General features: G+C 38.0%; 1 protein-coding gene across 2 annotated transcripts in view; it reads right to left on the reverse strand.

Annotated features, from left to right (window-relative positions):
- The window catches only part of APBA2 (amyloid beta precursor protein binding family A member 2), an 86,168-nt gene that overhangs the window by 34,093 nt on the left and 24,375 nt on the right, over positions 1-27,700 (reverse strand). For both annotated transcript variants that reach the window (XM_066328557.1, XM_066328556.1), the window contains exon 2: positions 614-1,619. In XM_066328557.1, coding sequence (XP_066184654.1) covers positions 614-1,582 — 969 coding nt within the window. In that variant the 5' untranslated portion in view covers positions 1,583-1,619. The remainder of the gene's footprint in view (positions 1-613; positions 1,620-27,700) is intronic.

Below are 27,700 nucleotides of genomic sequence, written 5' to 3' on the forward strand. Positions count from 1 at the left end.
TGCACAGTTTAAATTAACTTCTACATCATTCTTGTGATAAAAATGCTTAACAGCATTTTTGGTAAGACTAAAGCTTCTATTTCTGCCTCCTTGTCAAGGTCAAGATATGTCCAGCTAGTAAAAACAACCACAGCAATATGCAGGCACGTCTTAAAGGCTTTTTCAACATACAGTATCTGGATTCGATATACATTCTATCAAAACCAGAAAGTTGTAACCACTAAGACAATGGTACAGGAGCCATTAATGGGAAAAAAAAAAATCAACTATTTCAATGCTGACCCCAGTTTTAAGTTTCTCGAGACTGTCACTGCAGAATGAAAATAGTCTAAAGAAATTGGTTTTACCCCATGCATCTGGAATATCTTTGTTTGAATTTGTCTCTTCTCTGTGCAAAACCTCTTTGCTAGATCTCTATGTATGCTGATTACATTAAGCACCTCTTTCTAAACACACAATGTGATTATGTGAATGCAGTTACAGTAAGATTTTAAATGTTGTTAATACATTTGCATATTAATACATGCTAAAATATTGCTAATTTTGTTTGAAATATCTAATGTAACACTTGCATAATGCCTCTGACAGTCTGGTTAAAAAAAGCACCTCATACCTGCTCCTGTGGCCACTTCTGTCTGTCCTCTGGGGATCTTGACTTTGCTTTAAAACCTCGATGCACATCTCCACTGTGCTTAGAGGCAGATGGGATATTCAGTGATTTTGGCCTCCCCTCATGCCTGTTAGCACTGTGAACAGCTTCTCCCTTTGAACAAGTCTCTTTGTAGTCATGTGCCATGTTTTCAGTCCCAGTGTGCTCTGGACTCATTTCTGTTGTACTGTTAATACTGCTCATGCTCATACTCATTTTAATTTCTGCTACAATCTGGTCAATGTCCTCTTCCTGCTCTTCCAGCTCTGCATCCTCCTTTCTAGAATGGTATGGTGATATTCCCTGTGAATTTCCATTAGCCTCTGCTGGGTAATAGTCCGGATAGTCACCTTCACTTTGACAGTACTGGATGTTTTCTTCTTGGTCTTGGATCTCCAAAGATGATGCTTCATCCTCCAAAATCTGAATGCTATTATCTTGACCTTCCTGCCACTCTTGCCTCTCCATCACCTCATTTTCATCTTGGTGCTGAATTTTACCTTCAGCCCATTCTTCTACAGCTTCCTGACATTCATCTGTCTCAACATGGTGTTCCTCATGGGGAGCATACTCCTCCCCATTGCAGTCCATTCCTTCCAGGTAACTGTCATCCTCTGGACAGTATCTGATGTAGTATGTGATGCCCTCCTCTTCTTCTGGCAAGCCTTCATCGTAGTCCTCTTCCTCAGAAGTGTTGTTTACATAGTCAGAGCTGGAGTCACCATCTCCACTGTGGTCATTGCACTCATGTTCCACAGGGGTAGGACTACCTGGCCTGACAGCTGCTAGTTCTGCCTCCTTCGCTGCATAATCTTCAATGGGAAGGTCACTTTCTTCATTTTCTGGCTCCCTGTTGTGAGATGAAGTCGGGCAAGCTCTGGCTCTGTGATCCAGCATGCTGGCTGTAGTGCTTTGATGTTTCCTGTTTGCCATAGCCAGCTCCTTACATGACAATCATTTCCAGCAATTACTGCAGGGAAGATGGAAAAACACACATTCAGGAAAAGGTCATCAGCGAAGAACAGTGATGTTAATAGGAAGCAAAATGATAGATTCATTTGGTAAAAAGCCTGTGTTTGTAGATATTTGACCAAGTTCAGACAGCTAACTTTTAAAATGCTTATGCTGTGGAACCATGAAATCAAAGTAATAAGTTGCACTCTGAAACGAATAGATAAAGAGAAGGTTCTACATTTATGCTAAATGTATTCTAGTGTAGGCTCTCTTCTGTCAATTTGACAGAGAATTAATCCTGAACCTTGAAATTAGTTTTCAATTTCTTTTTCTTGCCAGTAAGGGGTCATGCTTTGATCGCTATGCAGTAAACGGGGCCTCTTTTCAATTTTCAGCTCAGGCATTTCTTTAACGTGTACTGAAAGCAAACATTTAGAATCTGACCTGCTCTCACCAAAACTAAAGGAAAATAATTCTATTAACTTGGCAGTCACATAGTGCACTAAAAGATAATACATTGGTATTAAAAGTGTTATTTTTAAAAAAGCACTTGCTGGTTTATTAGCCCTTTCTATTTGGATGTCATGAAATATCTCCCATTGTTGAACCAAATATTGCTTTTAGAATAGATTATTTCAGCTGGAAGGGACCTACAACAATCACCCAGTGCTGACCAAGTTAAAGCATCATTTAAGGGCCTGGTTCAAATGCCTCGAAAACACTGATAGGCTTGGCCATTGACTGCCACTGAAAGCCTGTTCCAGCATCTGACCATGGTCTTGGTAAAGAAATGCTTCCTAATGTCCAGTCTGAACCCATTGTGATACAGCTTTGAACCATTCCAAGGCATCTTATCACTGGACACCTTCTCTGGGGAGAAGTTCAGCACCTCCCTGCCCACTTTCCCTCTGGAAGATGCTGTAGAGGGCAATGAGGTCACCTCAGCCTCCTTTCTACCAACCAGACAAGCCCAAAGTCCTTTGTCACCCCTCAGAGGACACCTCCTTCCAGGCCTTTCACCAGCTCTGCTGCCTTTCTGGGCACGCATCCAAGGACCTTTCTTAAATGATGGGGGCCAGAAGTGCACACAGCACCCAGGTGAGGAGGCATCAGTGCTGAATGCAGCAGGATAATCCTCTCTTCTGAGCAGCTGGTCACAGCATTTGATAGAGCCCAGGATGTGCTTTGCTCTCTGGGCTGCCAGAGCACATTGCTGAGTCCTGAACTGTCAGCCAGCACCCTGGAGGAGAACCTGGCATTTAGAATTGTTAAATTAATCGTGGCCCAATGCTCCAATCTATCCCAATCCCTCTGCAACAGATCCCTCTGTTTTTCAAAGTCTAGTCTATATTCCAGGTAAAAGACATATTTACAGTAAAAGCTCACTAATTCTTCCTGCAAAACATTTGTGCTACTTTAGATTACTTTGTTGTTGGTCTAAATAAGCAGGGGTTATATGAATTTTATAAAAAACAGTTCAAGAAAACAGCTAATTCTAGACAGTCTTGACAAGTGTGATCTGCTGCATTTGGAAGGGAGAAACATAATACTTTTAGAATTTGTGATTCTCTGTATTTCACTGTTGTACCCTTATGATAATCTTGACCTGTGCAGTTACTTCATTGGGCTGAAGTGAGCTCAGGCTCCTCACCTGCACCACACAACTGCAAGAACATTTTGATTTAACCAGTTTCCCAAGGCTTGAGCAACAATACTACCATGGAGCTAGAGGATTAGAGGAGCTATACAGAGAGTAATTTCTTAGGCATTATAAACTTAGAAAAAAAATTTATCACTGTAACCTAGAACCTTATAGATATCCCTGTAGAAGTTTTGATAGCACGGTAAAACTCCCAATCCTTAGTTTATGGTAAATCCAGGGATCTGATGTATCTATGGATTATTGCAAAGGTATCATGTGGCAAATCTAACCCTGAAACATGGGTTCTAGATTCTGAGACACAAAGCAGAGATGATGTTACTAACAGGAGGAGGTATGAAAGAAACCCAGCATATGGAGACCTTTTTAGTTATTGTTACCTTGCAGAATTAGTCTTGACAGAATAAAGCTTTAAAGTAATTAGTGTAGCTGAAGAGAAGTTTCAAAGGAGATCAGAGAAGGCAAAACTTTGAGTGATTACTTGCCCCTCCTCACTATTGGAAGAACTAGCAGACTTGCAAGGTTTTCTCAATGCAATCTGTATGCCCACTGTGCTTTCACTAATGATGCTTTTTTACTTTGGAGTCAGTTATAAGAAACTCAGAACACCAAGCCATCCATCCACTAGGGTTACCTCTGATTTAGTCAGCTCTTACTACGAACTAAGGGTATTTCTATACTGTGACTACAGTATAAACAAAATTTATTTTATATTGGATTAAATTAGTAATCTAAGTCACAACACTGCAATGTTCTGCACAGACTGCAAAAAGCTGCCCACAAGCAAGACAAATTGCTTGTATGACCACTTCAGATATGAGTACACTACACAAGCATGTCTAAAATGAGTTAAGATATAATAATTTTGAATGGCACCGCAAGAAAACTACAGAGATACCATCAGGTTTAACCACTTTTTTTTTTTTTTTTTGGTTAAGAACAGAACAAATTAAGTGCCTTTATTGAAAGAAAAGTTCTCATCTGCAATGGTCTCAATCTTCTAGTGGAAATATTATCCATATTAAGCAATACTTAAATATTTACAGTGCAGTTGACCCTGCACATAAGTCACTACAGTGTAGGTGAAGATAGGGAAGCACAGAGCCTGTAACAAGCACAGTTTAAAGCCAATGACTCAGATCTTCCTAAAGCATATGGAGATGAGAACCCTTTTTTTAGCCACCGTAATGGAGTTTTTCCACCCACATCTGAGAGTCTTCATTTAGTATCCAGGCCCTAAAACTGCCATAAGTGGTATCTCTGCAGTAATAGCCTTTTATAAATTCCAGTAGAGAATACTCAAAGACGTTACTTACCTGCAGGAAAATCCAATGCAATCTAGATATTCTAGAACACATTGCAGGAAGGCAGCTGAATGTGTTGTGAGAGCCAAAAGGCAGGGGAGGAGCCAGGGAGGGTGGGGTGGCTGGTGAGTGGGTCTCCATCAGCTGTGGGGAACTGCCAGGCTGAGGGTTCTCAGCTGGGCACTGCAGTCTGCCCCACCTGGGGCCTGTTAATGTGCAGAATCTGCACTGTGCTGGGAAGAACTTCCAAAAAACTAGTGGCAGACTGGAAATTTTTCAAGCATGGGTGGTAAGAAATAGAGAAAATAATTCCTCTCAAGCATGTCCAGCACTGATGTACTGGGACATGGGAAATGGGTTTTCAGTTAATTCAGCCTGAGCAATGATTGAGGACAGTGCTTTACCCCTGTATGCTGGAACTGAGGCAAAATAAGCCGGATTTTTTGGTGAGAGGCAATGCTGATCTTAATGCTATGTGCAGCAATCTCTGCACAACCATTACAATTCTAGTTGGCCTCCTTTGCAATCTTCTCAGGCACTACTTTTAAGGTAGCAAAGCACTGAAATAAAAAGGCAGAATTTATTATTTTCAGCCCATGAACTGCAGACTGAATGTGCACTGATTACAGCATCTTCAAGTACAAAATGTAACTTCTCCAACTGTACCAACACATCAGAATTACTGAGCTGAGTTTTCAAACACCAGTCTGAGAACTGCTCTTTATGGAGCTGTACATACATTGCTGTCAAGGAAACACACAGCTGTATTTAAACTCAAATATTAGAACAGCCAGGGCAGCCTAGTTTTCTTCCCCTCTATCAAAATATCTCTCAAGCTTCCTAGCAAGATGCTTTAGTCAGTGATTAGGTTTAGCATACCCTGAATATTTTAAGCTGTTTCATGTCACATAGCAATGCTCCTGAGGGCCATAGGTCTGAACTATTCTAAGCTACAGACATTAATCTTCCAGGTTTTCAAAGTAAAAAAACAGAATTTTGACTTTTTTTAGAAATGCAGCAGATACCAAATTTTTACCATGTGTTCTGCTGTTCAGACTACAGCACAAAGCCTTCTGAGTCCCTGACTGCATGGGTTAGTTATTTTAGCTAATATTCACATCCGTTATTGTAACCTTCTAGCATCATAGGTATCTTGAGAAAATTAGAAATTGGAGAAAACCTTGGATTTCTATCTAATATTACTCAATGTTAAAGTGAAAAGAGGAGTAATGATTTGCTGGATTCAGAGGCACTTTTTCAATAAAGCCTCCAGTTGAGCCTACAGATCATTTCCTCTGCTTGGTGTAAGACTCCCTCCTACTTCTTCTATCTCACCTCCCTCCTTGATAGCAGAGTTAGGTCAAACTCCTGCATCACTCCAAGCATATTTTTCCCCTTCTGGCTGCAGTTGGGATGAAGTGTTGCTGGGAACAAGGATCAGTGCTGGATCCCTGTTTACCTTCCTTGGGATTCAGTAATTTTATCTTGCTGAGACAATCAAACCCTGACTTCAGTTGTATTGTACAGAGCATCACTAAATCTCCATCAGTGTTGTCAGCATCAGTGAATAAGGGACCAGTTACACAAGGTTCTCAGTAAAAAATGCTTTTCTTTCAATAATGGTTTTACTTTATTTTTCTTAATTTTCCCTGGCTCAGCTCAATGTTGAAAGGAAAATCAATCTCCAGGAAACACATGCTGCAATTCCATGTGAGAGTAAAAAGGAATATGCATAGGAAACTAATTTGTTCTGCTCCCAGAAACAGGACTACTGGGTTACAGCTGGAATTCATTCTAATCAGTGCTCATTATACTCATTAGCTTTCTCCTGAGTTTGCTGCACCTAATCTCAAACAGCTGTACTGAGGGGTTTATCAACCTTAACACTTCTACATCTTTTCACCTGTGTAGAAAGATCTCTTTACTGTCTTCCCAGTAAAAGAAACCAATTAAATTAGCATTAAAAATGGAAAATGGTACACAATTATAAACATGGTGAATTATCCAGTGTCATACTGCTGGCTGTGGTTAAAGAACTGCGTTGGATCTATACTTGATTCACAAACTGAATAGCATTTCAGTGGGAGCAAAACAAGTTATTTACATTTAACATGCACAGTGATCTGAGGGTGCAGGGGAGCACTGTTGGGTTCTTTTGGAAACAAATATACTGTTGTATGCTTATATCTACAGCCAAATTATTTTTGAGCCCTGCTGTTCCATCTTACAGGTGAACCTAAGAATTTTACTGGCCTGAATTTGATATCTTCACTTTATTTTGTAAGGCCTCTTTCCTGTGCCTTCTCCCCCCCGGGTTTGTTTTTCCATCTACTCCTGAGTCTTTCTCCCACATTTCAGATATCTGCACCCTTTGTCAGTTTTGACAAACTTGACACTCAAGTTTTGCTTCCCTGGAATTGTTCAATACCTCCTATTTTCCACAGATATCCTCTGCAATCTCGCTGCTGTTAAACTGGTTCTCCTCTTTAGAAGCCATCTCCAGATGTAAGTTATAAGCACTGCCACACAATTTACTGCCAGGCAAGCCCACAGCACACACAGCCCACAGCCCTGCTTCTCTCTGCTGAGCTGTGCCGTGGATGCACTGCTCACTGAAGCTATTCCATATGTTAGCCCTATACATTCATACTCCAGAAATGCTGCAAAAAAGAAAAAACAACACCCAACCCTCTCAACATGGACATATGTTTAGATCTGCTACATTCATCCACTTACTCAGTGCATCTGTAACTGAGATAACAGTAATTTTCAACAGAACTGCATCAGAAAATTCATGATTGCAGGGCTTTATGCTAATTATACCAGTCTCTTCTTCAATAAAGAGATAAGTTAAAGTGGAAAAGAATCTCACTTCAATTAATTCAAAACAATTTTTAATATTAAACTAATAGTATTTCTCAGTAGGCTTTCATTAAAGAAGACTTAATAGGCTCCCATCTGCTAAGTTGGTCCAGAGGAATTATGAGTGATCCTAGACTGGGAACTGGTATTTTTAATAAGCTGATAAAAGAGCATAAGCCTGCTGCGACTATGTCAGAGTCTGTAGCCATTTGATTCCCCAAGGCCAAACTGCATTAACTTCATTTTTCAGTGGTGCTGACTCTCCAGACCATGAGAATTGATTCTGCAGAACTCCAGAAGCAGAGTGCAGGATGACTGCCAGCTCCCCTAAAAGCAGGTGGAACTGGGCCCCTGACTCTCACTGGAGCCCTAATCTGGCAGTGTCAGTGACAGCAGACTGAGCACGTGACATGGGATTTTGGAAGGAGCACAGTCTCTAACAAAGGGAAGGGAGGAGGGAACACAGCACAGGAGGAAGGGGCCTGCTGGTGCCCCTTGCACAGAGTGAGCCTGGGTAACACTGACATTCTAGTGCTGGGGGTGGAAGGAGTCTCCCACAATGAGGACTACCACAACATAATTAAATTAGGCTCATGTCATGACCCTCCAAGTGCCATCTCAATGTTACTGAAGTTCTCTCACTCAGGCTGGCACAGGACATAGGACATAAGACATAGGACTTATTAGGCAGGCCTGTTAAAAATGTCTATTCCTTTTCTCTGAGGCTTTTGAATTTAAAACAAAAACACTCTATAAAACACCAACACATTGTTTCAGAGAAGGGAAAGGTCAAGGATAGAAACCTCATTTATTAGGCCATAATCAAACTGGTCCTTTTATGTCCAGGACGTTAGATCTGCGTGACAGTAAATACCTACAGAGTCCTATGCATGCAATATCTCTTCCTCAGCAGGTCCAGCATGGCCCAAAACACGTGTTTCTTTGGGATTTCTTTGGAATATGGTGGTCATATATGATTCAAGAGTGCTGCTTGAACTGCATGTCTCTGAGATGGCAAATTTCCTCAGTTCCCTCCAAAAATCCTTTAGGGAGCAAGGGGGGAAACTGACAAAGACGCTTGAGAAATCTAGACAGTGGTAGTGCCAAAATCCAGTCTTTGTGATTTGATGCCTCACTTGGAGATGGTTTGATATTTATGAAATGATAAAATGGCTTTATTCACCTATTAATAAAAACATACCATAAAGAATATTTTTTAGGTAAGTGCCTGCATAGAAAAGTTATTAAATTTTGGCAGCTGAGATCTGATTTTTTTACTGTGAAACTTGAGCCTGAAAACTAGGCTGAGGTCTACATTTTCCTTGTGTATAGAACTCCAGTATGAGTACAGACAGCAGTTGAGTCAGGCTTGGGAACCCCACTTCTGCCTTTTACAATGTATGTGAGTTGTCTTTGCTCAGAAAGCTTCCTACATGCTTTACTAAAACCTGCATGAATACAACAAGAATTACGTAAGCCACACTAAAGCAGCTTTGCACATATATGACATTTCAGTGGTGCTATTGACTCGCTAAAAAAAACCCCAAACAGGCAAACTCAAAGAGAATTAGAGACGACAGTGAATTTATGGGGAGTATGTTTCTTTCTATGAGTTTTTGTGCATAAAAAATACATTTGATGAAGAATTTTTAAATTGCTAAGTTTAATTTTTGCGGGAAGTGACTGAAAATAGTCAGAAGCCATTTAGAAAACTAGCTTTGAGAAAGAGATGTTCTGTATGAAATAAATCTGAAGTGTTCTGTCTGTGTTGCTGACAACTCAGGACATTTCCAGGAAGTTTAAAGCTTAACTTTAGGAACTTCCTAGTTTGTCTCGGTTCTTGCAAAATGATCTAAATAATCCTTTCACTTCTTCTTTCATCCAAGAGAATTTTCTTCTCAACCCACAACAAGAATTAGAGGAATGAGAGAAGACAAGTCTTAAATGAGCTCTCTTGCTACTTATTTTAAGGTATTTGTATTCTCACATGCTTGACCTCTTCTAGATAGTGTTATAAAAATAAGAGTAGCAAACATAAAATGTGGATAGATTAACAGCAACTTGCTGTGTAGGATTTCCATATTTATCTTTCCTTTTTCCTTCACACTTCCGTCATTCAAATCCAACAAAATGCAAGTAAGGAAATACATATTTTCCCAAATACTGTTGTCTGCACCAGGCAGAAACCTCTTGGGATTCAGAAATGCATTTTCTTTTGTCCTGTGAAATTCTATTCAAAATTCACCTGTTTTAATCTGACTTTGTCTTTTCCATGGGTAGCTGTAGAAAATGATGACCATTTGTCAAAAAACTTTATAAATTCGACACTGTAGTTAAATGTCTTTCAGTATTTCTTCATTTTCTTAGTCTCTTCTATCAAGACGCAGTTTCCCATCTCCCATCTGCTGGGCTGGTGCCAGGCTGGGACTGCCTCAGGTCCAAAAGAAAACACAGCAGTTTACACACTCTGAACAGCCAAACCAGAAAACCATCAAACACACCTTCTGTGATTTGAGGAGGGAAGAAGGAGATTCTCTGTGTTCCCCCAGTGCCTCTGGCTCACACAGTGAGTGCTGTGAGTTTTGTAGCTCACCTACAGAACCTGAGAGCAGCTGGGGTTCATCTAACTCTGACCCTGTGTCTGGTTGTACACAGTCCCTTGCTTTCAATAAGGGCAAAAATAAAGCCAGAAGTTGCAAATTAAAACTTTCAACAAAAGTTATTTAGATATAACAACATGGTGAAGTCCAGATTCATGATCTTACTTTTAACCTCAACTCTCCATTCTCACACAGTGTGTTACAATTTTATGGTTACACATTATCTTATACCACCTGCCTCTGATTTTTTAAAAGCACAGTTGGGATAGGCCAGGAGGAAAAAATCTAAAGACAACTCTATGTTAGGTGTTACTCAGTGTTTCAGAGCTTCAATTAATCATCTAAATATTATTTCAATGCGCTTAACATAATTGAAATAGAGACTTGGAAAACAGCGAGAGATTTGCATGGGAAGCAGAGCAAGAATAATTCTTAAAGAAGTGAGGGAAATGTGTGGGGGAAGTGAAAATGAGCAGCATCTAAAAATAGATGGCATTAAAATACATGACTTGCCAGTTATCTCAAGAGTAGCCACTAGGGTCTTCCTGTGTAGCTAAGACCAAAAAAAAAATTTTCTCATCATTCTCTGCTTCCTCTCATGTGCCTACTGTGAACCTGAGGTAGTCACCAAAAAAAAAAAAACCACCAAAAAACACTGAATAGGCAAACAAAGAAAATATTATGTCCATTATTAATCATCATCATGCCCATTTTATTAGTTCAATAACTGACAGCAGACTGAGAAATTAAAGTTGTGAGATAACAAATGCTCATTTCTGCATGTCAGGATAATTTCATTTGCAGTTTTGCAGAAATTCTGCCTAAAGCTCTAATACTGCAAATACACATCCCTGTATCCACAGGCAATGCTCTTAAAATGGAGCAGCCTGTCCTGAGCTACCACTGAGCTATAACAAAATGTTGTCAGTGTGCAGGTTTCATTCTCAGTAGAATATGAACTGTGAATGCACTGAAGACATGACCAGCATCTATTGACCAGCCATACTGCCCCTTTGCTCACCCTGAAACCACCAACACACAGGAGATGATGTGCAATGGCATGTCTGTTAAACCCCATCAACATGAACAAGTACATTTGAGATGTCTGATTACCTCACCTGAGAGTGAAATCTTTAAAACCACTTTTCTATGGGTTTGAAAATCTTTTTTGTGCTATTCACCAGGTGATATCAAGGGTTTTTTCAGATGATTTAACTATTTTTAAAAGATTTTACATTCTGAATTGTGTTCTTGTATTTCTTTTCATGGTATGTAGTATTTGTTTTGCTTGGTTTAATCTAATAGGTTTTTAAAATTCAATCATTACCTTGTAAAAGCCATTCTAAAAATGCTCTATAACTGGCACCCACCAGTAGAAATTAAAAGTAGAACAGACATAGAAATGCTAAAGACAGTGCAAAATTCAATGGCACTGCAGAGATGGTATTCTTGAGCATATATCCCAGCTGAGTGTAGCTTTTATAGTTATAAAAATGTGTGATCACATATTTAATTATCATTTATTGTTGATGTGCTTTGATCATTCTTTAGGGTTTAATTCCCCAGCTCAAGTTGCTGCATCCATACAGTTGTGAGAGTTAGGACAAATATCAGTTTTGCAGTTTTAAACCTGCTATAGAGAAAAAGCCACCAAAACCTGAACCTTATTTAAGGTCCCATAAATGGGGAAGCACAGAAGCAGACTATTTGTATTCAACAGAATGAGACTCTGAAATTAAAGCAATGATATTCTTGTGACTGCTGTGCTCCAAAACATCAGTTTCAAATAATGAAAAAGTACCCCTCAAGCACACAAAGTTACAGTGATAGCTATGCAGAGGCATCAACTTTGAATTTTATTCCATAATAAATACAAATTTTAGTGTCTTCTTATGATTATTGTATCTCTGTATTTACTAGGAATAAGGGAATGAGATACAGGAGTAAGAGGAAAGTATGTTATATTTATATATAACATTATCATGCATAAATAATATATGCCATTCAATTAAAACACATTCAGCCACTCTGAGACAACCTACAATCTATCCAGAGTCCTGGTAGAATTTCCAGTCTGTCTTAGAATGGATTATACAAAGTTTTCCAAGGCTTTGCAGAGTAAGTTTCTGCTGACTGTGGAGGCTACTCCGAACTCTGGCCATCTTTTTATCTCTTGCTAATTTGTATGCTTCTTGTCATCTTGCAACTCACTGGGTAACACTTTCATTTCTATAACAAGGTTGGTTTCTATACTGACTCACACTAAATGATAACAGATCCCTCTAAGCACACCATGAGGCTGGTGTAACAATGGGGAGCCATGTGGCTAAAATTCAGCAATGGAACAGACACTGAGGCTGGAGGCAGCTGTGTGAAACCTCCCGAGGTCACAGCTGTATTAGCACAATCTGTATCAGCACAACCTGCCCTTGCATGACTGACATGCAAAACCATCACCTACTGCAAGTTCTGCAAGTCTAGCACAGCATATTTTTGGTCAAAATGTTCATAAAAACCTGCCAATTGAAATAAATTTCTGTCTTATCTCTATTTACTGGTATACTTTGGAAAAGATTATTCACTGGAAAAGCACTAAAGAAAAACTTACGCATTTGGGCCCTAATGTCAGTTTAAATACTACTTTAGGAGTAAAACTGATTCCAGCTAAAATGTCAATATATGGAATTATTCCCTTTTTGTCTACAATAATTCAGTGTTTTGAGATTTGCCTGTAAAGTGTATTGTGCAATCAGAAATGTTCTATAAGGGTCAGACAAAATCTACCTTGTCTAGAATATGGAAAAAAATAATAGTCTGCGATGGCAAATTGCTGGAAGAGCCTTTTAAGCCACCAAATTTATACGGTGATGGGTGACTTGGGGGTAAAGGTGAAAGGTGAGGCAGGATGTGGGGACCTCATCCAAGGTGAGGGATTGGTACTTTTGACAAGATGTGTAAATTCCAAATTTCAATGCTACTACAGGGGGAAAAACCAAACTGCAATGAAAAGATCTTCACAGTAAGAAGAAATATAACATCTCTTGGTTCCTTGAGATTCCCTTCCAGAAGAATACAAGTCTAAGCTGTAAATTTGACCATTTTCCTTCAGCAGAAGAGTGCCTGTTGTGTGGTGCAGCCACACTGACTGCTGTGAGCTCCAGCAATCCGAGGCTGGACCTGAGCTTACTGCTGGCTACAACGAAAACAGGTTTTATTGAACCTGACATGCAGCCAGAAGGGATGGGAAATTGGTTAAATTTAAGCTGTTGGAGCAAGCTTTGCACTCTGTTGCTATCACACAGCTATAAAAACACCCGATGGGTGTTGGCTAAATAGGGTTACACACACGCAAGAATAATTTTAGCTCATCACGAATTCGAAACCTTTAATTTTTGGAGCTGTGTGTCAGACACACACACTCCCACTTGCTGCAGATGGAAGTAAGGCTTCTCTAGCAGGTCATGCATGTTACACAACAAATACACAAGCAAGTATATCTCTTATAGACGTTTATATAAGTATAATATTAATAACCACATAGGTATAAGTAGTAAATCTATAACTTCATCTCCTTCAGTTCCTGCTCCCACTAGAACAAAAAAAAAAAAAAATAGGGATCTCTCTAGAAAAGTTATGGGGTTATTCTAATATTAAAATAATTCTGAAAGATGAGTTAGCTTATCAAAGAATATTTGAGGAATGCCAAGACAGTAATATGGGTTGGGACAGTATTTCAAAAAATGTGATCTTCCCATTTAAACATCATCATTTAAGTACTTTGAGGATTTATATAATGGGATAAATTTATCCATTAACAATATCAGATAACTATAAGGCAGACTTATTCAATACAACATCACCACTAAATAGACATAATGAAAATGCTGCATTTTGGTCACATCCAATTTCATCTGAAATATGGAGACCACATATATTCCTGTTATTTTTTGTCTTTGAAATCAGTTTTTTCTTGACAGTTTTCAGAAAGCTATGGCTGTTTAAGGATTAGCTCTTCAGGGTGGATGCAAATATCCCAAAAGCATTTCTGGAAATTCTTTTTATCACCTTTTTATTTTTTGAAAGCCAGGCACATGGCTTTTAAGACTTCTCATTTGTTGCAGATTAATTTCCACACACACAAGGAAACCACACGGACTTGGTGCACCTGAACTCCACCATTACTCTCACCAACACAGCTCCATTCCACTCCCTTTATTCTTTGTTGTGGTTTCACAGAAATACTGCCAACTCGCATCCTGGCTCAATTTAATTTACAGAGAGATTGCTTTATTATTTTAATACTACAGAATTATGCCTTTATTACGTTTTTAACTGTTTTCCTTTTATTGCTATCAAATTTCTTCATTGAAATAAATGTCATCAGCAAAGTCTGTATTTTAGAGTATCCCTTCATGCAAAGAGGTGATGTCATATCAAAGTAAAACATAATGACACTGGAAAAAAGGGTACATTTTAGAATGCCCTTATTTAAAAATTTCGTCTTTTTGTTCTATTCAAAAAAAGAAGAAATTCTTAAACTTGATACTTACTTAAAAATACATGGTGCACAAGCAATTAACATTTCAAAAGTTACTTATTTTATACTTCAGTTTACCATTTACCAAGAAAAGATCCTTTGATTTTTTTTAATGCATCTGTTCAAATTTTTAACACAATAAAACTGGAAACGATTACCACAGGCAATTAATTAATCATTGTGAAAGGATTACATGTATGCACTTCTCCAGCCTCATGAGGAAAAAAAGAAAAGATGGCTTTCCTTCAATAAATACTAATTTCAGGTTAGGTAGAGGTAAATTATGTATACCGTTTAAATAACAATACAGAAGGGAATAATGAAGAATAGGTCACCTTAAATAAAGCCTGGAGATTCAACAAAACATTTCAAACTGTACCATTTAAGGCACAAATTTTTAACCCTACTCCAAGAGCATCCATTCAGGGAATGGTGAGAGGGCTGGAGGAGGGACTTTGGAATACTGAGATGGGCAATTTAGAAGAGCTCTGGAGGGAGGTCACTGGAAAGGCCTCATTTATAGCAGAAAATGGAGATGCTTAACTTTCCCATAACTCAGGGTTTAAGTGCTGGGTTAGAGGTTCCCACCCAACCATTTACACTCAAATTTTACAGCTTCTTGATCCTGAGTGTAATAACTCCTCAGAAAGGTTTCCCTTTATCACTATTGACCTTCAAGTTGTGTGAATGGTTTCACAGAGTCACGTATGATAACCACAGGGAAAAAGTAATCTTTTTTTCTTTAAAATGTTACAGGAAAAGGACTGACAGCATCATTTTAATGAGTCAAACTAATTAGATTTTTCAGGCATTGACAATTGACACGTTTCTCATTAACACTCTTCCCATTTAATTAGTATAAGAGGATTAGGTTGTATTTTACTCCTTAATAGAAGATTGTAGTTTTTAAACTCACACAAATACTTAGTAGATTTAGTAAATAAATAAAAAAATCTTTTGAAAGAATAAAACAAGGGTAAAAACTATTATGTTAGGTCTTTTCAAGATAAAATAGTCTGCCTTTGTTCAGCAGAATTAGCAAATTGCAGGGTTAATTTATGAGACCTTTTACAAAATAAAGATTTAACAAGAGTAGTAGATAATGAAGATAATCAGAGACTTTAACTGTGAATTATATTGTGGGATTTTGCATTTTCCACCTTTGAAAAAATATCCGTAGCTGGCAGCTGGTTGTATTTCAGGCACACTGCTGCTTAGTAGATGATCACCTCATTTGAAAAGCAAGATTAGAAAGATTTTTCCTCTCAGTTTCTAAGGCACAAATTGCGTATCAGTAAGATCCTCTCCAATGTATAAAAATCTGGGTAGAAGATAAAGACTCTTGTCAGTCACTGTAGCAGATCCTCAGGGTGGCTTGAAACCTTACACCCACCAGCTTTGATTTGTATATATACACCTTATGGAAATGAGACCTTTCCTTCTAAATAAGAATTCTGAATGCAAAGTTATTTAACTGTGCTCTGAATGACACACTTACAGCTTAGCAGGCTTCCATGTACATAGTCACTGGAAACAAAGCACTAACCACAATGCCTTAAACTCCTGTTTGGTATTAGAGTCATGCAGTGACCTAACAGGAGGATGCTGTGCTCAGTGCCATGTGAGCAGTGAAGGATGTGCTCTGAACTAAGTCTGCAGTTTAAATGGATATTGACAAATGGATTATTGGTCCTTCCTTTGTCTGCTGTTCCCTATGGCTATGGGGACTAGGACGTGCTGCATAAAGGGAAAACAAATGCAGCTTGGGCATCTGTACTGAATTGATTTTCACTAAGTCACTACAGGTCCAGCAGAGCCAGCTATAAGGCCAATATTAAATCAAATCCCACACTCATTGCTTTGAAGCCTGCCCAAGAAGCAGCACGCACAGGCACACTGGTGGATCTGGCAGAACTAAGCCTTGTATCTGTGGAGTACAGCTGACCTGACAGGCTGTTTCAGATGCTGGACAGCAAAGGAGCTGCAGAATCATTTAGCTTTGAGCATGGGAGCAGCTCATCAGTGTGTAAACCCCATATCCCCGTCATATGGAGCCACGTGTGATTTCATGGATGCGTATTTACCACCCACTGAGGACCCAGACTAAAGTACCTGAACTATGTGAGCTGCTCCTTTATTTCCCAAATCAGCACTTTAATCACAAACATCTTCTTTCTATTAGGTTAGTAAATAATATCTAAAAATGCAGACTGGACTTGACCTTAAGGGAAGCAGAGCGTAGTTGGTGAGCAACACCTGGCTTCAAAATGTCTCTCGAGTAAAAGAGAATAAACTTGCATCTTTCTTCTTACAAGAAGCCTCATTTACTTCTGAGGCTCAGTTAAAGTATTTTAAAAGTGAAGGATTTGATGTTCCTCAGGGAAAAGAGGAAGTCCCAGACAAAACACATTCAAAAAGACTCCTGACTTCATAGAAATAGGTTCACAGTTCTGGAGAAGTTCTCATTAGCTATTACTCTGTTCTTGTCTTCCCACAAAATCAGGTTTTGCCCACACTGAGAGATGGGATACTGGGCCTGATGACTGTTTTTCCTCTAAGCCAGCACAGCATTTCACCTAACTCAAATTCTGCCAGTGAATAGCTCTAAGACAGTTCCTACCTTCCGGGTAAGCTGATACATGTGGAGGCAGGTATTAATTCTAACTTTTTATTTTTATTCACAAAATTTCAAGAATTATTACTAGGATTATTTTTAATAATGACTTGCATAAATTTGAATTTTAATTGATATAAAATTAATGTGTACCAGTTTTCTAAACATTTAGGTCAAAAAATCCCCCTTTTAATCAACATTACAGACAGTCTATTTTCTTATCTGCAGAGACAGGGAGTTTAGACTAAAGAGAATTTTGCCCACAGAGGATAGTTAATTATCACTCAAAATATTTGTTAAAATTAAAAAAAGGCAAATACAAACACTTTCACTGCATTAGGGCATACCAGAAAAACTCACAGCACAAAATATCCTCATCTATCAGAAGGTCAAATTACTGGGATGAAAATTAGTTATTAAAAACAAAATTCTTAACCTGGGGCACTTCTGGGTAAAGAATTGTTCCACAAAATATGGATATCTCTGAAAAGATATGTAATAGGTGTTTATAGAGCCAAGCTGCTGAAAGTAATCTTTCTGAAATGCAATTTATTTTTTTAGAAACAGGTTAAAGTAGTGTGCTCTCTGCATTAGTACCTTAGGAAAAAAACACCGAATGCAGTGTTACACTGCAATTGCAGAGTACTGTGGATTTGGTTACCAAATTTTAAGGCCCCACACAAGTTAACATCAGCTACAGCAACTCTTTGTTACTGCTCAGTAAAGCACAACACCGGAGAGATCTTAATACTGATTGGGGATCTCATGTCCTTTTTCACAAGAGGTATTTCATTAACATGCCTTCTCCTCAAGAAACATTTACCAAGGGCAAATTGAATGCTTCTCAGGGAAAAGTCCTGCATCTACTACCATAGTTACAGCTAAACCATCTTTTCCTTTCTAACTACGATTGACTACATAACCAGAAAAATAAGCAGATTTATTTAAAAAAAAAACCAAAACAACTTACTTTTCAAGAGTTTCCAGGAAGTACCTATTTAGTTTTATTTTTCTCTACTTCTGCTTTTTATGATTTCAAGTCGTTTAAAGTTATGTCTCTGTCTCCAAATGTAAGTAAGTACCATCTCCAAAGTAAAGATCATCTTTTTTTTCCTTTTCACATGATTAAGCTATTCAAAACAGGCCTCAAGGCAGTGATTTAACATTTGGTAACACAAAGATAATGAGATTTTCTGGCTCAAGGTAAATCATAGCTGTTGCATATCTTGACAATTTTGTGCCTGGATACTTAACTTTAGGGATCAAAAGCATTAATCTAGAATGCATCTATAAATTCACAGAATGTTGTACCAATGGATAAAACTTCTTCCTGGCTCACTTAAATACGTGTTTACTAATTCATGTATATTAGGTGGCAAAGCAGCAAATGTGTTCAGGGTATGCTGTCTGCTGCTGAGAGATAGGGATGTCTGAAAGAGATGTGACAATTCACCTTTTACCAAAGAGCTGTCTTTATTTTTATCATGCTATTTAGAAGGATTTCAGTTAAATAAAACCCCCCAAATCTGTGGCTATTACAAGTGCCACCCTGTAAAAATATTGCAGCCAAAAAGGATTGACAAAAATTATTTCTCCAGTGTATTTGGTTTATCTTTGCAGCCTAGGGTCTATTCAATTTCATTATTTCTAAAGCATATGCAATTTCTGCTTGGCTTTTCCTAGAGCTGCTAAGAGGAGAGTATCACTGGAGGTGGTGGGCAGGCAGCTGCATGTTCAAAACTATGATGCTGACAGGAAAATAATAATCAACTTGGTAGCTTTCAGGTTATTTTAATTTTTTTTTAATTAGCTATCAAGCTTTTTTCCTTTCATTGTTCTTTAAAATACGTTTCAAACATGTATCCAAAATTTTCTAAATCTACTTTCAGTAGTAACCTTGTTCAGAATGTCTGTCCTGCTCACTCAAACACTACCCCAAACATCTGCTGAGGAAAGATTAAAATTTCACTAGCTAAACACAATATATGGAAATACTCTCAGAGCAGGTATGGCTGAATGAAACTCACATATGCATCTAAAAAAGTGGACTACAAAGAAATTAAAAATACATATAAAATTGGAAAAAATTAGTTAGGATTCAACCAAATTTCCAGTTTGAAATTTCTGCCACAGAAGCAAATTTCCATGGTTTTGGGTATATATGATATCCATAAGCACAGAGTACTACTGTGACCCTCCTTTTGAATAATCACTGAAAAGGCTGGTGAAAATTAATTTATCCACATCCAAAGCACGGACATTTTATTATTTTAAGATCATGAGTAAGATCTTTAAATGCTTTGGTAGTATTTACAGTTAATAAGTGGCTTAATTGAGTCTTAGTTCTGCAATGCCAACCAAGAGGCAACGCCAACAAGTAGGAAGAAGGCATTTTACTAACCCATATGTGTTCAAATAGAAAATTCTGCCACTCTTCCTGGCCAGTTTTAACCACCTGTAGTCATGACCTTTGGTCTTGCACATGTTGGCTGGCAGCCACAGTTATTTCTGAGAGTAGCAGTTTCTTCATTTTTTAAATTTTAATTATTTGCAAGGGCTTCTTGAAAAGAACATGTGCAAGAAGAATTGGAGATGAATGTTCCCACTGTAGGAGGTAGGAAAAAGGACTTGTTCTCATCTTGCTCATGAAGTTGCATCTGTGAGGCTGGTTAATACAGGCTACAGAAATGCATGCTGACAATCAAGAACTTGTTAAAAGAGAGTCTTTGTATTTTAAAAAAAACCTGAAGGGTTTTTTTTAAAATTCTATTTAATGCAGTAATCCATAAATATTGTATAGTCCTACTGAGAAAATATTCTTTGGAGGAGAAAAGGGAAAAATATTTGTAGGCTGGCATGGTATCACTTTAATATTGCAGTCACAAATGGAGCTAAGCACACACTGAATGCCTTCTATTTCTATTTCTCCACATCAAAAGAATTTTTTCCTGCTGACACAGCAAAGCTGACAACATGCTACAGTAATCAATGCTGTCTGTGTCTCAGACAAACCCAAGTAATGCAGGCTTTGAATGCCTGCAGATTTGCTGTCAGTAACAAGCTGTCCTGAATAACCTGAGGAACAGCAAAAAGAGCATCTCCACATCACCTGCTGCCTGAAAACCTCTGCTGTGTCTTTAGGAGGCACAACAGAATGTGCTGTTGTTGACTTCAGACAAGCATCATAAAAACATACCAAGGAAAACCTGTCCTTATTGATTATTCCAAGGTAATGAAGGCACAAAAGGCCTTCTCAGCTTAATGTTTTTATCTTCACCAACAATCTGCATCACAAACTTCAGTATTCACTGAGGCAGGGCCACAAGCACACAAGGTGGATCAGGTTATGTGTGAACAACCCTCAGTTTGGTATCAGGAGCCTGCCAGGGTGACCTGCTAACACAGAACACCAGCACTGCTTTGCTGCTGCTGGCTGCTGTAATTAAAGGAGTCTGTACAGGAAAGGATACTGCACCAGGGACTCCAAGAGTATTAAGGAGCTCCAGATCACTGAGGCAAATTAAAAGCTGAAAATTAAAGATGCTCCAAGTATTGTCTCATATTAGAAAGGATTTTCCATCATAGTTGTATTGGATATACTTAAATATGTATTTTTTCCAAGATTTTATATTACTTCTCACACAGTTTCCTAATTGCCAGTGTAAATTGCAAGATACTTCAGAAAAGTGAATACAATTCCTTTTCTCAGCATTCCTATAATTTTGTATCAACGGCTCAAGGACATATTTCCACATGTACTCACATAAATGAACAAATGTAATATCTATTTAAAACATCAATCTGTGCACAAAATTTTACCTTTCTACTTTTCATCTACCAATGTCTTTCCCCCTTTATAAAATAAGAGATTGATAGAATTTAATGTAATTGATACCTAGCGACTCCAAGAAAAAATGAAACTTCTTCTTTTGAAACCAGGATATTTTAAATGGTGCTGTAAGAAAATGCCTTCAATTGAAACTGGATTCCTTTGCCATCACACTTTTTACTGTCAGATATCCTCACATACATGAAACTATCTTTTGGATAGTTTCATGTATGTCCACGGAGACAAGTCCCCATACACATATATCCATGCATAAGCATAAATGAAAGTGAAAAAAATGAATGCATGCTTTATCCTTTCTTTTTAGATAGTGAGCATATGTTCATTGTCAACAGCTACAGGACATGAAGTTTCAACTCCTGAATAGCCCAGGATTCAACAAAAAGATAAAAAAAATTACACTCAACCAGCTCAAAGACCACAATTTTTAAAAACTGAGTCTGCAAAACGGAATTCTAGAATGAAAGTTAACTGAAACTTCAGTATGTTAGGCTGTCATGTCAGATTGTAGCAGAACTAAATTCTAACCATATGCAGAGACAAATAGGTGCATTTATTTTAAGTCAGAATTATTTTTAAGGACATTTCCTGACATTTTCTGTCAAGCTGATGTTTCTACAGGATATTGGGGTATTTTATTTTTATGCCTGTGCAGATAAAGGAAGAATTCTCCCCCAGGTTAGAATAACAAAGGATTTCTGTTCCCTTTCTGATTCTATAAAAAAGAATCTACTTCCTGGCATCTCCTACCTCCTTTCATTTAGAAAATTCTCTAGAAGGCTGGTAATCTCTTTGATTCCCCCTGCCTCTAGGCAGCACTTCATAATCTACATATCTTGATTAGTTTGTCCTATTAATTTTATACTGTTAAAAATTAGTTAGTGGTTGCTAGTACAGCATCAATCTCTACACAGTTGTATTTTAAAAAGTCTGTATCCAGTTGACTTGTTGCAAAAGAACTAAGTGAAAATGGTGATCTCTTCCACCCTTTACAGGAATATAAATGATATTGCAGCAGAAAATTCAGATCCTTCTTTGTAAGACTCCAGTGCTCTGCTAAGTTTGTTTCTTGTTGTTCAGCCTCAGCAAACCACATAATATCAATTACATTTTTTTCCACTCCATTTTACTGCTTTCTGTACTAAAATATCTTTCTATCTTTCAGTACTAAAATAATTTTCTGTGCTAAAGATATCTTGTACTTTGCAGACTACTTGGATGATAGCTGTGCTCCTTGGACACCAATCTAACACTCTGATGATTCCCCTCTTTCACACTAAGACTCTTCTGCATCACACAACTACCACACCTACCACTTCCAAGGCTAAGCAAATCTTAAGGGCTAAATTGCTAAACCAAAAAAGACATGGTGTATGAAGACTAAAAGAGAGTATTTATCTACGTTATTTTCCTTAAGGGCAGGATAAAGGATGGTACAGACTGCACCACTAAATGTCAGGTGGTACCATAGCAGTTAATGCTAACACTCATCTCGTGTGTTGGACACAGCTCCAGCTGGCACAGCCTTGCAGCTGACCAGGGAAGGAACAGAGATGTCTCATGCAGGGAGAAGAATTCAGGGCTTTTGTTGTACTGTACACTCAAGACATCCTTTGCTTCTCAACATCAACACTAATAAGTGTCACTCGTAGTATTTCTTGCTGTTTTAGGTGATCTTTGACTTGATTGTGTGAGCATTATAAATTACTCAATTTTTCTTTCTCAAAAATAGCTGCTCCCTTTTACCTTCCCCAGTGAGGAAACACTGCTGGGAACAACAGTTGCAGCAGGCACTGTACACACATACAGCATGCACAGCATCTAGACAGACAAGGGCAATAAAATGCAAGAAAGCAGAAAAACAGACTTGTCCACAGTGTTGATTTTAACAAGTCATTACCAAAACAAAAGGCTTTAATTTTCCCTATTATTCTTTAAAAATATGTTTTACACTAAGTACTCTCCCACTGAAACAGTTATTGAAAAATACTTTTAACCAAGGAATTCAATTTCAGATGTGAGCAGCTTGCTCTGAATTGCGTAGGCAGCACGAGAACACTGCAGAAGTGTTAGTGTAGAAGTAACATATAAGTGCATGAATAACATCTTACTGATTTAACTGTGAAATATGTTCTTTTGGCATTCATAATTAGGGGCAGAACAGATGGTGAAAGCTTAATATGTCCATTAAAATAAATTATGTTGCCAGTGTTTCCTTAGTCTATAAAACTTTGATTGGGTTGGCTATTTCAGATTGGCATTTTTTGTTCTCCTTGGAATGGTTCCTGTGCATATGCTGGAGAGTGTTTTGTATTGTAACTGCAGCAGAAAGTGGGGGGAGGGGAAAGAAATTTGATAGGGAATTCTGTCTAAGGCTAACAACACTTTTAAATGGGAGAACTCTGATTTAATTTTCTCCTCCCTCTTTCCCTTACAATCCCATTCTTCACTAAAAGAAGGCCTAGTTGTATTCTTCTCACTCTCTCACTTTCAGCTTGTCAAAGGCTTGGAAGCAATGCACGTTCCTTTGTTTCCCTTCTTTAAATGATCAGTAAAACCCAAGGTCTGCTTCATGTATTGCTGAGTCGCATCTCTGAAGTCCAGCACATGTATTGTCTAGGCCACTATTTGCAAGATCTGAAATACATTTACTTATTCATTAAGAACCAACAAGGGGTTATATAAAATAAGCACATGATGTATTATTTAGAGTGTTTTTAGATAATAGTCGGAAATAAAATGAGAGCAATATCAGAATATGAGGTTGCAACTAACTCCTTTCTATATCTGGGAATAACTTTTAAGAGTTTAGAGCACTGTTAGGATATGCAATTAAATATTTTACAAGTAAGAAACAAGTAGGGAGTGGAAATGGCTTTGAAACCTGAGCCAGTTGGTGCCTGGCAGCTGGAAGGCTTTTAATTGCCAAGCTCAGGGCTCCTCTGAGCTGTGGGATCCAGAGACAGCCAAGTTGCAGCACCTCCTGTTCTGCTGCCCCTGCACCAAACAGGGCAAGGAGAGGCAGCTTGAGGAAAGAGACATTGTTACTACGTTTGATTCATTCTTGATTTTCAAAATAACCTTCTAGTGAAGAAAGGTGGACAGTCAAGGATTAGGACAAACTTCCAAAAGTCGAGTAAAAGTTTGAAAGTCACAAATCAGCATAGCTTCACCATAAGATCATGAACACCATTCTTCAGGCTGATCCCCATATCTTTGAAAAACATCTGTAATTTTATTTTTAGTGGGTTTCTGGTACATGGAATATGAACAGCAGGCATGTCTGAGATTTAGAGAAGATGGGGTTCACTCTAAATGCATATATGATATTGGATGTGTCAACTGCTGTTTCTACCATTAAAAACCTCCCTTCAGTCTTTGCCATCTGTACCTTCTTTCTGCCTGGAGACCTGCTGCTCCTCTTATCTTTTTGCATGCCTGTGTTGTGCCTGATAAAAGATTCTGCTTTGTGAAGTGCAGATTAGTTCACTGCTTGCATTAATGGAAGCCATCACTGCTAACTACATTCTAAAATAACCTTTCCCAGAGAAATCAACTAGGGAAAATACTTCTATAGACATCATATGAATATCTTAAGATATATTTTAAAAAATAAACTAAATCTGACTAAATTATATTACATATTCAGAACTGAAACACCATAACTAGATATATAATAAAAAGAGTAAATAAACCATTCTAAATAAAAAACAAAACAAAAAATGTGGTTGCATTTGGAAAGACTCTGTGCCATCAGATGCACTGGAATAAAATCCTCAAGAGCAGCAGTTTGATTTTTACGAGCAACAACCCTCTTTTGTACTAGAATCTCCACAGAATTTCCCTCATAGCTCCATCACTGCAGAATGAACTCCAAAGAGCTCTCTGTTAGGGGGCAAAAAATCAACTAATTAGAAACTGTAACATCTTTCAAAACTCTTTATCAAACCTTGTAGTTAAGCCTAATTAAAAATTTCATTCAAAGCCAATTCTTCAATAAGGCAACAACAGGTAGACAGTGTGACTTTTACTAGGAAGTTGGAATTTCCAAATTTAATCTACTGTTGACTCCGAGAGAAGAAGTGACAGTAATGGGAAAATCGGAAAATGAGAGCACATTATCCATAAGAGTGACAAGAGGGGATATAATCCATTAGCACTGCACATGATGAGAGTCTGTGCATCTTCTGGTGTAACTTAAAAGATTAAGAACATTTTAGTACTTAAGGGTTCTCTCTTGGACACCATATTGAAAGGGACTCAGTTTTCCTCTCTACCTTAGATTTGCTTTACACTCTTCACTAAGTCTTGTGCCTATTAATAATCGTTAGATATACAGAGGTAGTGCTTTTCAAAAAAAGAGCAAGCAGTTTTATACAAATGTATGTGAAATAGCACAGGAAGATGGATCTTGATAAAGTTTTTACTATCTCTTTGATAGGCCCATTAATTTTTATACTACTGCTAAGTGGAAAACTGTAGCAGAGAAACCAAAGCAGAAGTACCACAAATTGAACTCTTTTCACAGAGGTGGGAGGAAAAAAGGAGCAGTGGGAAGCCAGAACTATATTTGTATTATACATTATCCCACAGTTATAAACAACTTCAGTTCAGGTCCTTCAGTAGGATCACTCAGAGGTAAAGACACTTATTCAAAGTGTTACTTCAGTAAAAATTTCTGCACAATGAAATTTGAATGAATCTCAGCTGCAGATCAAAGTATTCATGCTGCTTTAGCTTTGGTTCTAGGCTGCAGTATTATACTATGCAAACAAAATTTGGTCAGTATTACAACATTTCATGGCAAAGACAGTGTAATTCACATCAGTTTGGTATCCCCAAGCAGCCACTGCAGCTGGGAAACCATTACTTAATTAGAGAAAAGCATGAGTTCACAAAGCAAGCCAATTAGTGCCGGCAAATTTTAATCTCAGCATATTTCATAAAGCAGCATTTATTGAGAAGAATACCCCTCCCTTCTCCATCAACCTATTGACACAACAGTATCTCTAACTGCTTCCATTCTACGGTCATGTTTCAAAAAAACGCAACAGGATATGTGCTTTGGGAAGATGCACTGCAGGCAGGCAGAAAATGAGACAAGAAAATGTTCTCAGATCCCTCTGTCTAAGCAGGACCTGACCCATTCAGAAGAGTTATAGATATGTATGATGTGGTTTTCCACCTCTTTTAATTTCAACAAAAGCAAAATGTTAGTAATAAGTCCTTTAAGGTGAAATACTTCTCTCTTAAAAAGACCAAACCAAAATAACCAAACAACCAAAAAAATCCACAGCCATTTCAAGGTGAATACAACAAATAAATGAAAACCAAGCAGGCATTTTCAATCAAGTTCAGTTTTTCAGTCCTGTGTCTCAAAAAATAGTCAGGACAGTGCTCAAGCTACTATTGCTTTGTCCAGGGCAGCGAAACCTACTTCAGAAAACATGACACCTTCTGAATTGCAGGCCTCTAAGAATCTACAGTATCTGAGAAGTGGTAAATTGATGTATTTCAGAAATGTGCTGTCACTTGCAGCTTTGGCCTCCCTATCCTAAAGAAAGTGGGTATAGGTATATTGGGATAAGCTAGTATTGGCAAGGGATGAGGAGCAAGATGATACCAGCATCCTGTTTCTTTCACAGGGTTTGTAGAATTAGTAGCTGCTGACTTTCCATGGTTCTCTTGCCCACGTATTTGCCTCAGGGCACCTCTCCCGCTGTATGCTTATCAAATCCCTACCTGTAAGATTTTAAAGGCTTTAGTATTTCTTTACAGTCATTCTTCAACAGCATTTTCTCATTCTTCAACTTTGTTTTCACACCTCAGCTGAAATTTGTTGAAACAGCTGAGCACAAAATGTACCCAAGAACAGGAAAACCCCAAGTACACAGTAATTTCCTTCAAATGTCTCCAAAGCTTTCAGGGACTTCACCATCACAGAAAACGATAAACTAGGAATATATAATTTGAAATTACAATATACACAGGAAGGGGCCTTGAGTAATTTCTATCACACTGTTTTTCTACAACATAGCTCCATTTTAATGTATTGAATCATACATGGAGTTTTTCTAAGATGATTCTCCAGAGTATTATTTCACAAATGAAAGAAATGTGTGCTCATCCATTGGTTCTGAGGCCGTAAGTCCTCCCAGGAGCATCACAAAAGGAACATAATGTTCCAAGAGCTGGATCACTGGTTGAGCTGATGGATGTGAAAACTCTTGTAGCTAGATAGTAAGCTATTGGCTGCAGTTCTAAGAGTGAATAAATGAATTTAAGCTTGGTAGTAATTCAGGCTCACAAAATGAGTAAGGGTACCATCTGTTCAAGTAGAGAAAATACAAAATTTTTGTAATTTGATATTAAATTGCTCACTTTTGACATAGCTGTGTCATTGGTTAATAGTCCTTATATTGAAGTTCTATAGAAGCAGAAACTTATCTTTTCTGATCAATGGCAAGAAATCTGTTAGGCCTATAAGCAAGGTAGATGGAAATGTAATAAATAATTTTGGAGAAATAGATGGGGGAAAATTTGAACTCTTCAAGGGAGGAAAAATGGAAAAGGAGGAAAGAAGGTAGTAAAACTGCTTGGAAGTTTAGAATAGTTTCAGGTTATCTCACCTGATCTCCAGTGGTGTTAAAACTTCAAACAAGCAGGGTATCCT

The sequence above is a fragment of the Sylvia atricapilla genome, chromosome 13, assembly GCF_009819655.1.
Source record: "Sylvia atricapilla isolate bSylAtr1 chromosome 13, bSylAtr1.pri, whole genome shotgun sequence".
NCBI classification, from domain to species: Eukaryota; Metazoa; Chordata; class Aves; order Passeriformes; family Sylviidae; genus Sylvia; species Sylvia atricapilla.